This window comes from Hemitrygon akajei, chromosome 2 (assembly GCF_048418815.1).
Source record: "Hemitrygon akajei chromosome 2, sHemAka1.3, whole genome shotgun sequence".
NCBI classification, from domain to species: domain Eukaryota; kingdom Metazoa; phylum Chordata; class Chondrichthyes; order Myliobatiformes; family Dasyatidae; genus Hemitrygon; species Hemitrygon akajei.
The window spans coordinates 151,274,050-151,295,679 of NC_133125.1; the positions used below are offsets into that span (position 1 = coordinate 151,274,050).

The window sequence follows — 21,630 nt, forward strand, 5'->3', positions numbered from 1 at the left end:
TTTTTCAGCTCATCATACATTCTCTTCTCCTTTTTGGTTACATAGTCAAACTTGCATTTCTGGTTGAAGTGAACCTTCCAGACACAATTTTGGGGACAGACAGTGCATTTCCCATTTCTGTCCATTGCTGCACATCGTGATTTTTCTGCATCATTTGCTAATTTACAGGGATAGTGACAGGTGAAGCGACATTTCTGACAGTTGGTTATGTAATTGCCAGTCTCACTGATATCTTCCTGTACTGGAACAGTAATTTAAATCTCATACTCAAAGTTTTTATTTGCATCCAGCTCGGTCTGGTGTTGGTTCAGAACTTGTTGTGTTTTTCTGAGTTCCTCCTGTTTGCTCAGGCCAGCTTGGATCTGAATCTGCAACACCTCCACTGTAGTCTCCAGCTGCTCACGTTCCCTCAAAACCTCTTTGGTCAAAGATAAACATTTTGCTTCCATCTTGCTGAGAGCTCTAAAGAATTTCTTCATACTGTTTTCTCCCATCTTCCAGAATGTTGCATCAAAATTATTATCATCATCTTCCCCGCTGTCATCAGAAGTACCCTTATCGGCAGCATTCCCAGGTTCCAGACGCTGGGCAAATACAACTGAATTGTTAAACTTGAAGTGAATTGGCATACCATTTTTATCTTTGAGACATGGTACCTCAGCTACCTTCAAAGCCTCCAGAACAGGGGGACACTGTCCATCTGCAAATGTCACTAATATCTGAATGTTCTCTGCAATATCTTTGCCAAAAACAGAAAGAATTGAATCAAAAATATATTTCTCTGTGTGAGCCAGGTGAGCCAAAGAGGCTTGAACAACAAAACACACAGCATCAATTTGATCAATACCCCGTCGGGCGGTGAAAAACTCTCGGATGTGCTCAGTGATCAAGTGATCTCGGCTTATTCCCCTGGTGTCTCCAAATCCTGGTATATCGATGACAGTCAGAGAGTAATCAATTTTAAATCCTTCCTGGTGATGGAGTTCATAGGCAGTGATAGAGGATGTCTGACTTTCAGCCTGGGATTTTCCTGTTTCTTCATCTATTAACTTGTATCTGAAGTCATCTTCCCATTTCACGCCCAAGATGTAGTTAATCATCCCATTGATGAGGGTCGTCTTTCCTGACCCTGTTGCTCCCAGAACCATAATTGTCTTCATTTTGTGTTTTGTATTGGGCTTTCCAAAGGAGCATTTCACAAGGTGTTTCGTATGATCAAATATCTTCTCCTTTACGTTCAGCTTGTAAATAGAAGGGTTTCCTTTGGATATCAATGGAGATTCTCTCAGAAGTTTCTGGGTTATTCTGTTTGGTGCATTTACTGTTTCTATTAAAACCTCATCACTTGCTGCACTGCAACCTGATTCCCCACAGTCAGCAGACACTCGGACTCTGTATTTTTTCTTTGATTTCAATCCCTTTAGCTGATAGTGGCGTTGTGTATCATTTGTCTTCACTTTCTTCCATATTCCACACTCCATTTTGGACCCAACTGCTGTCTCTTCTTTACATTCAATTTTGTTCTGAACTATTTTAACACCATCTCCAATCTGTTTTGGAATATCCAGTGTCAGAGTGGCAATTGGTGAACAATATTCGAAGGCCAGTTGACCAAGTGAACTTGTAGGACGAGTGATGTACCGACAGCTGTCACTAGCCTTGCTGACACCTACCTTAGACACAGCTCTGTATTGGAAATGATACTCGTTGTGTGGCTGCAACCCAGATATTGTGAAGCACTGGGATTTATCAGGTGTAACCACAGATGTCCATCCCTCCTGCTGGGGGCCTCGGTACTCTACCTTGTAACCCACAATCTCACCGGCACCATATCTGGGTGGATGTAACTGCAGTGTCACACTGTCATGTGATGTTTGATGAACTATTGGTCTCTTTGGCTGTGATGGGGGTTCAAAGCATGGGTTCTCCAGAGACCCTGCCCGATACAGGAAAATAGATGCTCCTGTTTGACTGTCATCCTTCACAGATGCAACAAGAAATTTTACTTTCCCATCTAATTTGTTGGCTGTGGCAAAATCCAGGAATAATTGAGATTTTTTCTTCATTTTACGGGACACGGACGGATGGCAAAAAAAATCATTGCTGTGTCGTGTCACACAGGCTCCAATAGCAGGAGTTGGTGACTGCATTTTCTGAGCTGAGAGAGATTGGAGGTAGTTCTTTGCCTCTGACAGATAGAGCTCATCCTGATGCAGTGATGTAAATGTGAAGCAGACCACATAGTCTATTGTTGGATCCATCAGCTCATCATCCAACTCTCTCTTTGATTTCACTGAAGGTATATCTTCAAACATCCTGAGGTAATGTCCCACCGCCTTCATCTCCTCTTCCTTGTCATCCAACCATGTGGCCAGTGACTGTTGACTGAATGGTGACAGTTCCCTGTTCTTCAGTACATCCACCAGTGAACCTTGCTTTTCTTTACCTCTTCGGATAGATGGCAAAACTCTTGCTAAAGTCCCATTGAAAACCCATTTGTATTCCAAGCACATCTCTCGGAATTTTCCAATCTCGGGAAACTGAATGGAGACTCTGTCTTTCAGCATATCATTGCATCTCATCACTGCCTCACTGAGCTGTTCCAGGACACGCTGGCAGTGACTGATCAAACCCACACTTATCTCCCTCACCACCTGAGCAGCTTTTGAGTTTAGTTTACTGAGAGGATAAAGTGCGACTCTCACAGGTACTGAGTTCTCCCCACCTGATCCCAGTAAGCTTGGGAGGGTTGCATAGGTATTGATGGCATCTTGGAATGTGGTGGGATTGTTCTTCAGTGAGAAATCCCCATAAAAGGTGCAGCTAAATTTCTCAGCATTAGACTTCTGTTCTTCCGTCATTTTCAGTGAGTCTTCCCCCTGAACTGCAAACTCAGGGAGACGTGTAATCATTGCTTCCATATTGCGCTGGACATCCTGCAGTTCCTCTGCTGGAGAGACCATCTGATCAAACACAAAGAAAGCCTGGGCCCCATACAGCACTGCTGTAACCACATGGGTTGCTGACCCCTCGTCAAACACACTCGGGTCGCTGATGTTCAGCTTCCCCAAGTGGCTCATTGTCAGTTTTTCAAATCTGGTCGTTGTTTTGTACTGAAGGGTAACTCGTGCCTGTCGTTTTGATCCCTTTGTGTCAGTGAGATATTTTGCTGATCCTTTCACCTCCACTGCACCAATCAGCAGACTTGCTTTCAGTGATTCCGACACATTGAGTGCGGCAGCTTTCTTCTCCATGGAGTCCAACGTGATGATGTGAAACTCAGTGCTGGGCTGATCCTGACTACTGAGGTTGTTCTGGAGTGTCTGTGAATCCCACAAGGTGATGCCTGTGGAATAAAACAACAGGAAACAGTCAAATTAAGTTCAAATGTGTACATGATGATTATACTGTGAACTGATATCCTGAAAAGGCTGCATTTTGGCCATAAGACATAGGAAAAGAATTAGGCCATTCATCAACTCTGCTCCTCTATTTGATCGTGGCTAATTTATTGTCCCTATCAACCCCATCTCCTGCCTTCTTTCCTAATCTTTGATGCCTTTATTAATCAAGATCCTATCAATCTCCAATTTATATATACCTAACATGGCCTATCTGTGGCAATGAATTTCACAGATTCACCAACCTCTGGCAAAAAAAGCTCATTGTTCTAAAATACGTCCTTGTATTCTGAGACCTGCCCCTGCTCCTCGCCTCTCCCATTACAGTAATAGAAATATCCTCAGCACATTCACTCCATCTCAGCATTAAGTACATCTGTCCACCTCCTTCTGCAGACTTTCTGCTTCCTGAACTCCACCAATCTTTGTATCACCTGTAAACATGACCATAAAGTTATCAATCCCACCATCCAGGCCTTTGACATACAGTAAAACATGAAACAAATGCTCCCAATACTCACCCCAGAGAGCACCACTAGTCACTGGAAACTCCTTTATTCCCATTCTTTGCCCCTTGCCTGTGAGCTGCTCATCAACCATTGACACAGTATACCATGGCCTCCTGTTTAGCAGCCTCATCTGCAGTACCTGATCAATGGCCTTCTGAAATTGCAAGTAAACAACATCCACTGACTCTCACTTGTCTATCTTTCCTGCTATTTTCTCAAAGAATTACAACAGATTTTGCAGGAACGATATTCCCATAAGGAAACCATGCTGTTGTTGACTATTTTATCATGTGCCTTCAAGTACCTTGAAACCTCATCCTTATAGATGGACTCCAACATCTTGCCAACCACAGTAGTCAGTAGTCAGTCTAACTGGCCAATAATATTCTGTCTTTTGCTTCCCTCCCTTCTTAGAGTGGAGTGTCATTTCAATTTTTCAGACCTCCCAATGCATTCCAGAATCTACTGAATCCGAGTGACTTTTCTACCTTCGGACCTTTCACCTTCCCAAATTCCCATCCCTTACAGTAGTGTCCGCAGTCACTTCTGTCACTTGACACTCTCAAATTTCTGGCAGACTGCTGGTGTCTTCCACCGTGAAGAACTGACTAGAATACTCATTGAGTTTGTCCACCATTAGTTTGTCCCCCATTACTACCTCACCAGCATAATTTTCCAGTGATCCCATAACTACTCTTGCCTCTATTTTTGATAAATCTGTGAAAAAAGCTTCTGGTATCCTCTTTTGCATTATTGGCTAGCTTATCTTCATATTTCATCTTCTCTCCTTATTGCTCTTTCAGATGACTTTCTATTGGTTTTTAAAAGCTTCCCACTATATATTATATCATCTCTTCTATGCTGTCTTTGACTTCCCTTCTCAGCCTTGCTTCTTTTTGAGGATGAGCCAATCCTGCGCCTTCTGAATTACTTTAGAAACTCCAGCCATTGCTGCTCTGGTGTCGTTCTTCCTCGAGTGCCCTTCCAAGCAACTTTGACTAGCTCCTCTCCTATACCACATTGATATATAATATTAGTTTCTCCCTCTCACACTGTGGGTGTATTCCATCGTATTATGATCACTACCTCCTAAGTATTCCATTAAGTTCCCTCATCAAATCGGTTTCATTACACAGTATCTAATCCAGAACTACCTTTTCCCTTGTGGGCTTTACCACAAGCTGCTCTAAAAGATGTCTCATATGCATTCTAAAAGTTTTATCTCTTGGTCCAGCACCAACCTGAATTTCTCAGCCTCTGCATATTGAAAATCTCATTACCATCATAACATGGTCCTTTTTTACATACCTTTTCTGTTTCTCCATTTCCACTCCACACCCTGGCTACAATTCAGAGGCTGGTATACAACTCCCATCAGGGTCTTTTTATGCTCACAGTTTCTTAACTCTACTCACGGAGTTTCTACATCTTGTGATCCCAGGTCACTTCTTTCTAAGGATTTTATTTTATTTGTTTTTTTTAAACCAATAGAGACACCCCATCACTTTTGCCCCTCCTACCTGTCCTTTCAAAATTATATGTATTCTTGGACGTTAAGTGCCCAGCTACAGTATTATATTTTTCCAGCCTCGAATCAGTGATATCCACAACATAATAACAACCAATTTCTAACTCCACTATAAGATCATCCACCTTATTACATATACTGAGCTGGGTTCATTCAAATATAAAATGTGCAGCCCTGTATTCACCACCCTGTTCATACTTTCCATGTTAATTTCGTATGTTAATAAACTTTTTGTGATTTGCTCGGACCCAGAGTAACCTAGGAGGAGCCCAGTCCATCAGAACACCTCCCTGTTTCCCCAATAATGGGCCAATATTCCACAAATTCAAACCCATTTCTCCCTTATCAATCTTTGAGCCATGCATTGGCTGTCTGATCTATTTACCTTGAGACAAATTGCACTTGGCTCAGGAAAGAATCCAGAGGTCATTATCTTTTGGGTTCTGCCTTTTAATTTAGTTACTAACTGCTTAAATTCCCACAACAGAACATCTCCCCTTGTTCCCACAAAAACCACGACAACTGGATCTTTCCTCATCCACTCCAAACTCCTCTCAGGTCAGTTGAGATGTCCTGAACCAGGGCACCAGGCAGACAACACAGCCTTTGAGATGCTTAATCACTTTGACAGAGAATTATGTATAATATTCTGGACTTACTGAACCGATTAATTTACTGGTTTAGAACAGTTACTTTACCTGCCAGAACATTCCTAATTACCCCTCAGCCAACTGAGACCACAGTTGCTCACCAGCCTGATCCCAAACAAGATCCCTGTTACAAACTTCTGTGGTATGAATGTCACTGATCATCTTGTTGCAAGGAGAATCCGAATTGTGAAAATATTGGTGAACATTCACACTTATTGAAGCAGCAGTTGATAGGTCATGGGAATCTGCCCTGGAGGTTGTATCGGTGTTTGAACTTGAACTGCATGGAGCACAGGAGACAGACCCTTCCAGTGTCATAAGCATCTAACAGCCACATTTCCTCATTATTTCTCACCCTATTGGAAATCTTCCCCTTCTGCATTCCATCTTTTCTCCACTTTCTCTGCTACTGAATTATTGTCTCTCTTTAATTTCGGACAAATGATTTCTGGTCTGACACATTCCCTGTTTCAAAATCCCAAAGTGTTGCCTGACCAGCAATCTCCTTGTCTTCTATGGGATACCTCTTAGAAATATGAGGGCTATTGGTGACCTTAGGTAATTCCTGAAGTAAGTACATGTTCAGTATAGCATTGTGGGCCAAAGGGCCTGAATTGTGCCACGTTTTCTATGTCTCTACCTTATTGGATTAGCCGTACTTGAACTTCACCATCACAACATATAATATTTTTGAACAATGTGCTTCTCCTTGGTGAATTCAGATGAGGAATAACTTTACGTGATCTGACTCCATGGACGGTCCTTGACATCCAGGTTTTCTTGGATTTACTGAACTTGCCTTTCGCCCTTTTGGACCTTGAATTCTGATCGTTGCTTGCTGCTGCTTATGTGCGGGAGAGACTGGTGGGGGGGACAGGGGGGACTTTGGGGTTCAAGCATTTAACTGTCATTCATTTTTTGGGGCACTCCTCTGTTTTCGTGGATGGTTGCAAAGAAAAAGAATTTCAGGATGTATATTGTATACATTTCCCTGACATTAAATATACCTTTGATTTCCCTTTAGAACAATTCCCACTTATCTGATGGAGACTTTGCTGCAGGTAGCTGCTCCCAATTGACTTTGCCAGGTGTTACCTTATGACATTGAGATCGACCTACCACATTTCAGGAGCCTTAGTCCCAAAGCAACCTTATCTATTTGCATAACTACTTTGAAATTTACAGAGTTCTTGTCACAACCTTCTGGGTTGTAAACTGAATCTACCACATTGTATTGATCATGATCTTCCAATACCTGGGATGAGAGTGTCTGATCGGCAGTCGTACAGCATTCCTGGCCGGAAAGGACGGCCTAGAGTAGACAGTTCCACAACTTCACACATCATTGCACTGAGAGCTGGAAACTGGGTGACCTGAAATGGAAGGTGTAACTTTTTTTAACAAAATATACTTTATTCAAAAATAAAATTATTTACAATAAACCATTCAATGACTCTCAATCCTTTACAGACATTACCATTACATTCTATACATTTCCACACTTTCGCCACTCCAGAGGCACTCTATTGGATCACCATTACCCACCATTGTTGAGGGGTGTACTCCCCGCCACATGACCCCTCACACTCCCGCGAGAGAAGGACCCTAGACTGTGGTCCTTCCCCACCGGGCCCTTGCGGTGGCTGCACCAAGTTTGAGTGCGTCCCTCAGCACGTACTCCTGCAGCCGAGAATGTGCCAGTCAGCAGCATTCCCCCACGGACATCTCTGTGTGCTGGTAGACCATCAAGTTTCGGGCCGACCAAAGAGCGTCTTTCACCGAGTTGATGATCTGCCAGCAGCACTGGATGTTGGTCTCGGTGTGCGTCCCCGGGAACAGCCCGTAGATCAGAGAGTCCTCTGTTATGCAGCTGCTGAGGATGAACCTCGACACTGCCCCTTCCATCCTCCTCCACACCTTCTCCGTGAACCCACAGTGTGCAAAGAGGTGGGTCACCGACTCCTCCTCACTGCAGTCCTCCCGTGGGCAGAGGGGTGTGGAGACGACGTTCCGGGCGTACAGGAGGGATCGGACTGGGAGGGCCTCACTCACCGCCAGCCAGGCGAGGTCTTGGTGCCTGTTGGTGAGGTCTGGCGATGAGGCATTTTGCCAGATGAACTGGACAGTCTGCTCAGGGAACCACCCGACTGTGTCCATCACGTCCTTCTCCTGCAGTGTCTGCAAGATGTTCCGTGCTGACCACTGCCTGATGGCCCTGTGGTCAAAGGCATTGTCCTGGAAGAACTTCTCTACGAAGGACAGGTATGGCGGCAACGACCAGCTGACAGGGGTGTTGCGCAGGAAAGGGGCCAGACCCATCCTTCACAGCCAGGGCGACAAGTAGAACCTGGGCATACAGTGATACTTGGTACCCACATATTTGGGTTCCACACACAACCTGATGCAGCCACACACAAAGCTGGCCATCAGGGTAAGGGCGACATTGGGGACGTTTTTTCCCCCATTGTCCAGGGGCTTGTGCATGGTGGCCTGTCTGACCCGCTCCATCTTGGATCCCCAGACGAATCTGAAGACGGCTCGGGTGATTTCCGAGCTGAAGGAGCGGGGGACTGGCCACACCTGCGCCAAGTACAGCAGCCCTGAGAGCACCTCACACCTGATGACCAGGTTCTTGCCCGCTATCGATAGGGAGCGCCCTCCCCACAGTCCCAGTTTCTGTTTGACCTTGGCAGTCCGCTCCTGCCAGTTCTTGTTGCACGCTTAGGCCCCTCCGAACCAGATCCCCAACACCTCCAGGTGATCAGCCCTGATGGTGAAGTGGACGCTGGATCGGTCGGGCCAGTTGCCGAAGAGCATTGCTTTGCTCTTCGTGCGGTTGACCCTGGACCCCGACGCCTGCTCAAACTGTTGGCAGATGCTGATCAGCCTGAGAACTGACCTCAGATCAGAGCAGAAGATGATGACATCGTCCATGTACAGGGAGATTTTCACTTGGGTCCTTCCACCCCTCTTATGCCCCCATCCTTCCTGATGGCTTCAGCAAAGGGTTCTATGCAGCACACGAACAAGACAGGGGAGAGAGGGCAGCCCTGCCTGACTCTAGACTTGATGGGGAAGCTGTCTGTTTCCCACCCGTTGAACTGGACTGCGCTACAGACGTCCGTGTAGAGCAGTCTGATCCAATTCCAGATTCCCTCCCCAAATCCCATTTTGGAGACTACGTCCGCCATGTATACATGTGAGAAATGGAAGGTGTAACACATAAGGCAATGTATTATAGATGCTCCTGTTTAGAGATAAAATATATGGGCTACATGGAGGCATGGTGGTTAGCAGGAGGCTTTACAGTACCAGCAACCTGGGTTCATTTCCCACCGCTGTCTGTAAGGAGTTTGTACATTCTCCCCGTGACAGTGTGTGTTTCTTCTGGGTGCTCCGGTTTTCTCCCACATTCCAAAGACGTACATGTTGGTAGGGTAATTGGTCATTGTAAATTGTCCCATGATTATGCCAGGAATAAATCAGGGGATTACAGGGCAGTGAGCCTCAAAGGGCCCGAAGGGCCTGTTCAGCACTGTTATTTACATAATATAGAAGGAGAAAAATAAATTAATAATAATAAATAAGTAAATCAATTTCAGTATGTGCATATTGAACAGATTTAAAACTGCAAAAAAACAGGAAAAAATATATTTTAAAAGTAAGAAGTAAACATGAGGCCAATCTTCGAACCTCATGCTCTAAAACTCTGATAATACTGTGTTCAAAATACCAGTCAGGTGACATCTGACTCACTCATTACTTCACCAAATCTTTGCTATCTGCAAGGTGTCTAATTGTGAGGCTGTCCTAATTTTACTGTGGTTGCACACGGGGTATGTGGGCAGAGGACAGGTCTGGAGTGTGGACCAATAATGAGGACAGAGTGTACATTAGGAGCCCAGCCCGGAGTGTGGACCGGTGGTCCTGTGTGTGGACAGAGCTGGGATCTGGGGCTGGAGCCAGGATGTCGAAGGTGGGCTGTGTGTGTGTACAGAGCCAGGGTCTGGAGAGTGGACCTGAAACATACCGGCTGAAACTCACCAGGTTCTGCTTCCCAAATTCCCTAAAACTCATTGAGTTTAAATACCTTTATTTGCATAATACATGAATTCACTCAGCTTAAAGCATTGTTATGCTTCATATTCCATGGAAAAGAGTGAAACCTTGCCTGGGCTTGCACCCTGGAAACTTTCCATGGTCTACCAAGACTAACAGAGGCCTACTACAGTAGGAAGCAGAGAGGGATTGTGAAAGATTGTTTTTCAGACCAAATGCCTGTAAGTGTGGTATACGCTGGTGGGAATTGCTGTTTGTCACCTATATCAACAGTTTAGACATGTATAAGACATGGTTGGTAAGTTTGATCATGGCACAGAGGTTTCACACAGAAAGTGGTGGGTGCCAGCAATGGTGATAGAGGCTGAGTGTCTTTTAAGAGACTCTTAGGTAAGTACACGGAGCTTAGAAAAATAGAGAGCTATGCGGTAGGGAAATTCTAGGCAGTTTCTAGAGAAGGTCACATGGTTGGGCGTAATATTGGCACAATATTGTGGGCCAAAAGGCCTGTAATGTGCTGCAGATTTCGATGTTGTATGACAACAAAATAGGTGGTAGACTGGACAATGAAGGTGGTAAATAAGAGTTTTAATTCAGGTATGTGTGAAATGTGTGTTTTGCGAAGTCTAATCCAAGTAGGAATTTCACAGTAAATATCAGGGCCCTGGAGAGGTTTGTAGAGCAGAGAGGCCTTGGACTACAAAAACATGGTTCATTGAAAGTAGAGGCACCAGCTGACAGGATGGAGAAGGCGTCTTCTAGCATGCTGGGCCTAATAAGTCAGGGCACCGTGTATAAAAGTAGGGAGGGCCTGATACATTTACACAAGACGCTGGTGAGCCCACATTTAGTGTATTGTGTTCAGTTTTAGTCGGCCTGCTATTGGAAAAATGTTATTAAACTGAAAAGAGTGCAAAGAAAAGGATTCTGCAAGGATTTGGGGGACTGAATTATAGGGGGAGATTGGACTAATTAAGACTTTATTCCTTAGCCTGTAAGAGACAAGAGGTGAATAAAATTATGAGACGCATAGATGAGGCAAATGTGCTGAATCATATTCACAGAGTTGTGGTATCAAGAACTGAGGGCATAAGTTTAATGTTAGACAGGAAAACTTTAAGAGGAACTTGAGGGGGTAACATTTTTATGCAGACAGTGGTATTATTTTGGAAACTGTGCCAGAGGAAATTCTTTACTTCTGGCTGCACCACAGTCTGATCTCTAGACCTCTTTTCTGGTTCCCCCATGATAGTTGGCGTTGTATCTCCTCAGATCTAGTCCCATCTGTAATTAACCATTATGGTGTTTCTCCCCTAAAGCAACTTACTCAAAGTAACTTTATAATTAGATACATATATGCCACCATATGCAACCCAGTGGTTAATTTTCCATAGTTTTCCTAAAGATTAATAAAGCTATAGAATAATAACCATAATCTAATTAATACAAGACTACCCAACCTGGGCATTCAGCCAGAGTGCATAAAACAATCTGTGCAAGTCCAAAAAGAAATTAAAATAATAATCAATAAATAAGCAACAAATATTGAGAACATGAGATGAAGAGTCCTTGAAAGGGAGTCCATTGCTGGTGGGAACATTTCAATGATGGGGCAAGTGAAGTTGCATGAAGTTATCCCCTTTGGTTGAAGAGCTTAATGGTTGAGGAAGTTACTATTCCTGAACTTGGTGAGTGAGCCCTGAGACTCCTGTACTTTCTTCCTGATGGTAGCAGCAAGAAGAGAGCATGTCCTGTGTGGTGGGAGTACCTAATGATGGATGCTGATTTCCTGCAACACCATATCTGTGCTGAATATAGAACAATGTTAAAATAATCCCATCAGCCTGCACATCATCCACATCCCTCTGTTCCCTACACTGATACCCTCCAGTAGTTGACATTCCCAGAAAAAGACCCTGACTATCTGTACCACCCATAACACAATACACTCCTATCACGTCACCCATCAGCCACTAAGACTCAACACAAAGAAACACTGAAGGACAACAAAGGTACAGTCAAGGGAAGGACACTTACAGGACTGCACTGAATTAATCAACTAGACCATATTCAGAGATTCATCTTTAGATCTGAATGACTGCCACAGCCTTCATTGAGACTTGTGTGGATGAGTGTGTATTTTTGAGAACATAATGAGTCTTGCCAAACTAGAAGCCATTGATGAACCAGGAGATCCAGAGTTTACCCTGCGGCAGATCTGTGCTGCCCAAGACCGATGGTCCAGACATCATGAAGAAGTCCACACATGATCTACGGAAGGCCACCATGAGAGTGAAAAGGCAATTTCATGTGATTAGATACACAATCAAATACACAACAGCTGCAGCAGGGTCTACATGCCGTTACTTCTTATAAGACAAAGCCTGTCATCACAAGTGTCAGCTTCAAACCCTGATCCGATCAATGCCTTTTATGATTGTTTTGAAAAGGAGAATGTATCTTTAACTGTGCGAATCCCCAAGTATTTGGCAAAACTATGATCTCTGATCAGAGGACAACATGGGAACATCCTTCAAGAGGATGAATCCTCAGAAGGGTGAACACAACAGTGTACCTGACAGGATACTGGAAAACTGTGCCGACCAACTGGCTGGAGTGATCAAGAACATCTTCAACCTGTCACTGTTGCAGTCGGATGTTCTCACTTGGCTCAAATGGCATCGATCTTACTTGTGCCCAATAAGAGTCGGGTGAGCTGCCTCAAAGACTACTGCTGTAATGAAGTGCTTTGAGAGGTTGGTCATGGCTAGATTTATCTCCTGCCTGAGCAAGGACCTGGACCTGCTGCAGTTTGTTACTGCCAGTATTGCTGCTACGATTGAACTGTACTGCTGTGCAAAACAACAAATTTCACAACATGCCAGTGAAATAAACCCGATTCTGATTCTGATACAGGTCTACAGCCGATACAATCTCACTGACTCTCCACTCACATTGGAGAGGATTTATCTTGTGCCTAATACATTGATGAAATACCAGGGGCTCCACTTCACTAGGAGCTGAAGGAGATTTGGTCCATCACCAAAGACTTGCAAATTTCTACAGATGGAGGGCATTCTGCCTGGTTCTATCACCGTTTGGTGTGGAGGCCCCAGTGCACAGGAACGTGAGAGGCTATCATGGACAGAATATGCCACACCATCGAAAACATGCTGTCAGCCTGAAATGTTGGTTCGTCTTTCCTCTCTGTAGATGCTCTGACCTGCACAGTTCCTCCAGTATTTTGTGTGTATTACTTGTCTTAAAAGTTGGTGTCTCAAGGCAGTGACGACCAACATTAAGGACCCTCAACAATTGTTAATACCCTCTTCTCATTGCTACTAGTGGAGAGGAAGTACTGAGCCTGAGAAACCACATTCAATGTTTCAGGAATAGCTTCTTCCTCCCTTCCTTCAGATTTCTGAACAATCCATCCATCCATGAACACAATCTCACTATTCCTCTTTTGCATTAATTAGTTATTATAATTTATCATCATTTTTATGTTCTGCACTGATGCTGAAAAACAATGGATTTCATGACCTATGTCAGTGATAGTAAAGCTGTTTTATTCATTTTGTGTTGCTTCAGATTCCAGCATCTGCAGTCTCTTGTCCATCCTGTAGAGGGCGACTGAATACTCAAGCAAGCAGTGGAGAAACAGCAAAGACAGGGAGACTATGTTCCTCCTGGTAACAAGTGATGAGGGAAAGTAATACATCATGATTGGCTGTTTGGAGAGCGCTTTCCTCCTCCGTCTCTTGATTCCATTGGATATAAACAATATTCAGCTGCTTCTTGAATATATTGAATGATTTGACTTTAAGTTCTTTCATGCAGTAGAAATGAACATGTTCACCAGAATCAGAATCAAGTTTATTATCACCAGCATGTCACGTGAAATTTGTTAACATAGCAGCAGCAGTTCAATGCAATACATAATCTAGCATATATAATAATAATAAATTAATTTAAAACATAATAAATAAACAAGTAAATCAATTATGTGCAATGAATAGCTTATTTAAAAAAATGTGAAGTCCATTTAGGAATCAGATGGCAGAGGGGAAGAATCTGTTCCTGATTCACTGAGTGTGTGTCTTCAGGCTTCTGTATCTCCTACCTGATGGTAACAGTGAGAAACAGTGGTAACTGGGTGCTGGAGGTCTTTAATAATGGACGCTGCCTTTCTGAGACACTGCTTCCTAAAGATGTCCTGGATACTTTGTAGGCTGGTACCCAAGATGGAGCTGACTAGATTTACAACCTCCTGTGCAGAAGCCTCTCCATACCCGACAGTGATGCAGCCTATCAGAATGCTCTCCCCCCCATACCCGACAGTGATGCAGCCTGTCAGAATGCTCTCCCCCCCATACCCGACAGTGATGCAGCCTGTCAGAATGCTCTCCACGGTACAACTATACAGGCCTTTGAGCGTATTTGCTGACATGCCAAACTGTTTCAAACTCATAATAAAGTCATGTGTATATAGAGACTAGAGCAGTGGGCTAAGCACACACCCCTGAAGTGTGCCAACGTTGATCATCAGTGAAGAGGATATGTTATTGCCAATCTGCACAGACTGTGGTCTTCTGGTTAGGAAGTCAAGGATCCCATTACAGAGGGAGTTACTGAGGCCCAGGTTCTGCAACTTCTCAGTTAGGATTGTGGGAATGATGGTATTAAATTCGGAGCTGTAGTCGATGAAAAGCACCCTGACGTAGGTGCTTGTGTTGTCCAGGTGGTCTAAAGCCATGTGAAGAGCCGAGGAGATTTCATCCGCCATTGACCTATTGTGACAATAGGCAAATTGCAATGGGTCCAGGTCCTTGCTGAGGCAGGAGTTCAGTCTAGTCATGACCAACTTCTCAAAGCATTTCATCATTGTCGATGTGAGTGCTACCAGGTGATAGTCATTAAGGCAGCCCACATTATTCTTCTTTGGCACTAGTATAATTGTTGCCTTTTTAAAGCAAGTGGGAACTTCTACTCATAGCAGTGAGAGATTGAAAATGTCCACAACCTCGGAGAAGAAATTTCTCTTAATCAATGTAAAATGATTATAAAAATGATTTAAATAGTGAAGACTATATAAGAATGTTCTAGAGGGATATAGGAAGGCAAAGAGAAGGTATGAAATGGATCAGGCTGGAAAGGTTGAGGAAAATCCCAAGTAGTCTCCAGCCATATAAACAACACAAGGATGGCTCAGGAGAAAGTTGCAGGTGGGAGTTTTAATAAATATATCTTCTCATTGTTTACTGAGGAAAATGTTATAGTTTCATAAGAGATAAGGGAAACAATGGAGATGTATTGGAGGAAATTCATATTATCAGGAGGAGGTATTGGAAGCCCTACAGTGCTTTAAGGTGGATAAATCCCCAGAGTCTGACCAAGAGAATCTCCGATGTTGTGGGAGGCCGGATAAAGACACTGAAGGGGCCCGTATGGTAATACTTGCTTTATCATTAGATATAGATGAAGTTCCGGAAGACTGGGGTACTCACTGCTGTCCCACCATTTAAGGTAGCAAAGACAAGCGAGGGAAATACAGTCCTGCCAGTCTGATATGAGTAGAGGGGATGTTATGGAGGGAATTCTGAAGGAAAGGATCTAACAACATTTGGATAGACAGTCTCATTAGGAGGAGTCTGCATGGCTTTGTGCATGGGACGTTATGCTTGACTGGGGAGAAATGGTCAATTGGATTCATAACTGGCTTAGACTTAGAAAGAGGGTTATTTCTCTGAATGAACACCTGTGTCAAGTTTCGTGCCACTGGGACTTTTGTAGTTTGTGATTTATGTAAACATTTTGGATGAAAGCGTACAAGTCCTGGTTAGTATGCAATGAGATGAAGAGGTGGTGTGGTAGATCACGCAAAAGCCTATGTAAAGCTTATGAAATTACAAGGAATCTTGATGAGTTCAGCATTTGGGCTGAAGTTTTGATAAATGTGATGCATTGTATTTGGGAGAGCACACCAGCAAGGGACTTACACTGTGACTGATAGGCTCGTTGGGAGTGTTATGGATCAGCAGGTCGTAACAGTACAAGTGTATAGTTGACCGAATTCAGTGTCATTTGCCATTTGGGTTGTGAGGAATGTATTTGGCTTGCTGACATTCTTCAGACAGAGCACTGAGTATAGGAATTAGTAAGCTGTATTGCTGTTACATCACAGTTTGCCAAGTATGTACTTGGGTATTGTGTTGTTATGAGTGATGAACAGACCTGATGGACAATGGGGTAAAGAGTTAACCATCCCCCCCCCACCCCCCGAGAACCACGAACTATTACTGTTGTTATGCTGACCATGAGAAAGAGATGAAAAACAGGCAAGAACATCTGCGACAGATAAGAGAGAGGGGGAAATTGCTGATTAACTGTATTGTGACTCCTTTTTGAATTATTTACTGTTTCACTGCAAGGACAATAGTTTGCTCATAAACATTCCTCAGTGGACTGAAGGAGTGGCCTTATTTGATGGACACAGTCATTCAGGAGTGATGGATAGCTGAGTCCCCGTTAGTAGGGATAAAAAGACAGGTCTGGAGAGACACCCTCCAGGTCTGGCTTCGAAGACCGAACCAGGAGGTCGGTCAGTAAGGCTATCAGTGTTAAAGCAGGGTCGGTGTGTGTGTGTGTGTGTGTGTGTGTGTGTGTGTGTGTGTGTGTGTGTGTGTGTGTGTGTGTGTGTGTGTGTGTGTGTGTGTGTGTGTGTGTGTGTGTGTGTGTGTGTGTGTGTGTGTGTCCACTCATGCCAGAGTGACGAGTCCACCACAGAAGAACGATCTAGCAGAAGGACGGAGATGTCATAACTGAATGACCACCATAACAACGATACGACGGATTAAGAAAGCAAAGGAAGGTTTGGCTGCTGTAGCTGTTATCTCTCTCTCTCTCTCTCTCTCTCTCTCTCTCTCTCTCTCTCTCTCTCTCTCTCTCTCCCTCTCTCCCTCTCTCCCTCTCTCCCTCTCTCCCTCTCTCCCTCTCTCCCTCTCTCCCTCTCCCTAAGCGTATTCGGCATTGTCTATGGATGAGTCTAAGGATTACGAGGAAGTAAAAAGGGCTGTACTGAGGAGTTACGAGTTGGTGCCTGAGGCACACCGGCAGAAGTTCCGGAACTTGAGAAAGCCGTGGAACCACACGTATTTAGAGTTTGCCCGTGAGAAGCAAATGTATTGTGAGCGTTGGTGCGCCTCAAAAGGGGTTGATGAAGATTATGATAACCTGTTACAGTTAGTACTGATGGAGCAATTTAAAAGTTGTATCCCTGAGAGTATGAAGACGTACTTGGATGAGAAGGAGACAGAGACTCTGTCTTGCGACTGCCAAGTTAGCAGACGAGTATGCTTTAACCCACAAGTCAAAGTTTTCCTCAAACAAGAGTTACCAGAGAGGCAGTAGGGATGGTAGAGAAAGCGCACCGGCTAAGGCAGAGAATAAGCCGGGAGCTAGTGGAAAAGGTGAGGAGGAGGAAAAGCAGGCCGGCAGGAAGGTTCCTAGCTTTACCTGTTATAATTATGGGAAAGCTGGTCATATAGCATCTAAGTGCTTTGCTCCGAAGAAGGAGACGGGAAAAGGGAAAACAGCAATCCCTACTGGTTGCATTGAGTCGGTCAGCAGATCGATGAGGAAGGCAAAGGTAGATAGAGCCCAAGAGGGGCATGAGAAGTTTATCTCGGAAGGGACGGTGTCTGTGAAGGAAGGAGAAACCCCAGTTCCAGTGCGGATCTGGAGAGATACTGGGGCTGGTCAGTCATTGATTTTAAGGTAGGTATTAGATTGTGGTTCTGAGACCCAGACTGGGGAGGCTGTGTTAAGAGATATCGGGAAAGGGACCGAGGCTGTACCTTTGCACAGGATATTTCTGAAATGTGACCTGGTATCTGGACCAGTCGAAATAGGGGTGCGGTCGAAACTACCGATGGACGGCGTGGACGTCCTACTTGGTAACGATCTGGGCGGTGGTGACGTGTTCAGCAGTGAAATTAACAAGCAACCCTGTGAGTGCTGAGGACCCGCCCATAGAGTCCAAGATTTATCCCGCATGCGCAATCACTCGCAGCATGTCTAGAAAGGCGGCTGAGAAAGGAGCCAGTTTAAAGGAGTCCAGTGTTGATTTAGCGGAGACATTTTTGCCGATCTTGTATGAAAAGGGGTTACCGGATGAGAAGGAAAGGGATAGTGGGGTGAAAGAGAGTAAAGGAGAGGAGGTAGATCCACCGTTAGCCAGGAGGGAATTTATAAGGGCACAGAGTAAAGATGAGAAACAGATATGGCAGTTAGAAGATCCAGGGTTGGACACGGATGATCTGTCTGGCTTGTGTTCCCGATAATGATCTAAGGGCTGTCCTAGATGAAAAGGATGCCGCTACCTTGAGGGAGTCTGCTGGGTTAGCAGACGAGGTTGTTTTAACCCGCAGGGTTGAGTTTACTCCGGATGGGAGTTGCCCAGAGAGTAACTGGGAGGATCAGGGGAACTTAGAATTTGAAAAGGGGACTGGTATTGAAAGCCTGGAAGAGGTAGATGTCCCGTTTGCGTGTGTTCAGGGTGTGAAGGGTATGGACGCACAGGGTACTGAACTCAGGGTATTGAAACTCAGAAAAAGTCTGAGGTATCTGATTTAGTTGAAAAGGAATGCAGTCCTTTTGGGTCAGATGGACGTGGTTCAGTGAAGAAAGGGTTTACCTTGGTACCAGTGGAAAGTGAGAATTCTCAGTTGTTTGTGTTAGAAGGTGTGTTAAAAGTTAATGCTGAGATGAAAGCTGGTGATATGAATATTTAAGGAGAAGGGAAAGGTGTTGTTCCTAAATTGAATAAAAAAAATTTAAAGTCTGAATTGGTTTTAGAAGGATTGACAAAAGGGAAGGGACCGTTAACTGAACAATGGCTTGTTAACAAGGGGCCTGTGAATCAATTACAGTTTGTTTGGAAATTTAAAGATAGACAACTTGCTGATGTTATTCAAGTATGTGATTTGGAGAGGCAGAACTTGAAATGTTGTTTTGACCAAGAGGGATCATCTGCAGCTGTTAAACTGAAAACAAATAGAATGAAAGATCCTGAAGATAAAATTAATGACTTGCTTAAAATTAACGAATTGTGTGGTAGTTTAGCAAATGAGCTTAGTTTGGAAAACATTGGTGATGAGATAGCTCCTGTGAAAGGAGTCTGTGAAGGCCTATTCCACACTGGTGAGCAAGCTAACCACATGAGAGTTAAGTGAAAAAAGGACAAAGGTTGACCAAATGCCACTTTGAATAACAGGATCTGGTTTTGAGGGAATTTGACAAAGCATGTGAAAGATTAAAAAAAAAACACCATGAAAAATTGACTGTTTAAATGTTAAGTTTAAAAGTAAAATAGAGATTAGTATTTGCACAAATTTTTGTAATGTACTACATTATGATCACACATGTGATGGTTCACACTTTGTAATATACATCTAAGTTAAGAACACAACACCATTAGTAACATGAAAAATAAAAGTAGGCGGTTATTAAATTGGAGTCTGCTGTTACAGGAATTTGATATTAAAATACAACATGTAAAGGGGAGTGATAATGTTATTGCTGATTGTTTAGCTAGATGTTAATTTGAACGTGTATCTGTATTATTCTTGTAGTTAAGACAACTTCGGTATTTTGTTAAACTCTGTAATTCAGTCATGTGCTTTATTAGTTAATTTTCCCCTGGTGAAAATTCCCAGAAGGATGGGGGTGTTATGAGTGATGAACAGACCTGATGGACAATGGGGTAAAGAGTTAACTACCCCCCTCCTGAGAAACACGAACTTTTACTGTTGTTATGCTGACCATGAGAAAGAGAGATGAAAAACAGGCAAGAACATCTGCGACAGATAAGAGAGAGGGGGAAATTGCTGATTAACTGTATTGTGACTCCTTTTTGAATTATTTACTGTTTCGCTGCAAGGACAATAGTTTGCTCATAAACATTCCTCAGTGGACTGAAGGAGTGGCCTTATTTGATGGACACAGTCATTCAGGAGTGATGGATAGCTGAGTCCCCATGAGTAGGGATAAAAGACAGGTCTGAAGAGACACCCTCCAGACATGCCAGTGGACACTGATTGAGTGTTGGAACCCACAAGAAAGGTGGGGGCTTCAAAGACCGAACCAGGAGGTCGGTCATTAAGGTTATCAGTGTTAAAGCAGGGCCGGTGGGGACTTGTGTGTGTGTGTCCACTCATGCCAGAGTGAAGAGTCCACCACAGAAGAACGGTCTAGCAGAAGGACGGAGAGGTCATAACTGAATGACCACCATAACAACGATACGACGGATTAAGAAAGCAAAGGAAGGTTTGGCTGCTGTAGCTGTTACATCTCTCTCTCTCGCTCTCTCTCTCTCCAACGATTACAATACAACAACCATAACTACATCAGCACTCATGAACTGAACTGAACTTTATACTTTTCTATGACAATTCAATTACCTCTAGACATCGATAGAGCTTGTTTATTATTGATTATTATTATTCCTACACTTTTAGGTTTATTACTGCTACCTTGTGTTATATGTATATTTGTATTATTGATATGGTTTTGCTTATTTTTATTAATAAACACCTTTAAATATAGTATCACCAGACTCCAATGGATTCTTCTTTCTCTGCTGGTCAGACACGCAGTTACGGGGTACGTAACAGTGTACAGTTTTGGTTGCCCTTCTACAGGAGAAAAGGGTACAGAAATTAATTACCAGACTGATGCCTGGATTTGGAGGCCTAAGCTACAAGGAGAAATTGTGAGGCTAGAAAAGATGGCACCAGAGTTTTTTGTTGACCCAGGTGACTTCTTCCAGTTCATCTGTGTACAGATTCTTCTCCTTTTCTAATGTCTCTTTCTCCTTTTCAAAGTGGTTGGGGTGCTGTCGGAGTCTGTGATCTACAGCTGCAGCTCAGACTACAGTACTCCATGGGCAGTGGGTGCTCGTTCTCAGATTCAACATGCGGCCTGCTGTTTTCATATTTCCAGGTGCGGCTTGGCAGACATGTGCCTTTGGGGTGTGGCCCTGTAAACAACCCGGTTCCCCACCGAGGTAGGAAGAGGGGTTGAGAAGAGGGGGGGGGGGTGTGGTGAGGGAGAGGGGAAGGGAGAGTGTGATGAGGGAGGGGGTGGTGGTTAGAGGAGTGGGGGTAGAAGAGGGGTTAGAGGAGAGGGTTAGAGTTGAGGGGTAGAGGAGGGAAGGTAGAGGATGAGGGTAGAGTGTAGAGGAGGGGGATGAGGGTAGGGGGTGAGGGTAGGGGAGGGTAGAGGGGGAGGGTGGAGGAGGGTAGAGGAGGGGGAGGGTAAAAGAGGGCAGAAGAGGGGAGGGTAGTAGGGGAGAGGTAGAGGAGGGAAGGTAAAGTGCAGGAGGTAGGGGGTAGGTAGAGGAGGTGGAGGGCACAGGTAGAGGGGGAGGGGTGTAGGTAGGGGAAGGGAAGGGATGTAGGTAAAGGAGGGGGAGAGGGTGTGAG

General features: G+C 44.1%; 1 protein-coding gene across 1 annotated transcript; it reads right to left on the reverse strand.

The window, feature by feature from the left end:
* Positions 1-254: 254 nt before the first annotated feature.
* On the reverse strand, positions 255-14,933 carry LOC140721105 (uncharacterized). Its single transcript, XM_073035972.1, has 3 exons — positions 14,862-14,933; positions 7,344-7,461; positions 255-3,346 (listed from the first exon to the last, which is right to left on the reverse strand). The coding sequence occupies exons 1-3, from the start codon at positions 14,931-14,933 to the stop codon at positions 255-257; spliced, it is 3,282 nt and encodes a 1,093-aa protein (XP_072892073.1).
* Positions 14,934-21,630: the final 6,697 nt, after the last annotated feature.

What these genes read in the sequence shown, in the direction of transcription:
- LOC140721105 (XM_073035972.1), bottom strand. Translation starts at nt 14,933, where the DNA reads ATGGCGGATGAAATCTCCTCGGCTCTTCACATGGCTTTAGACCACCTG. An exon ending in ACACAAGCACCTACGTCAGG is followed by an intron (nt 7,462 to 14,861) that starts GTGCTTTTCATC and finishes CTTCCATTTCAG; the next exon opens with GTCACCCAGTTTCCAGCTCT. An exon ending in ATCAGACACTCTCATCCCAG is followed by an intron (nt 3,347 to 7,343) that starts GTATTGGAAGAT and finishes TTTATTCCACAG; the next exon opens with GCATCACCTTGTGGGATTCA.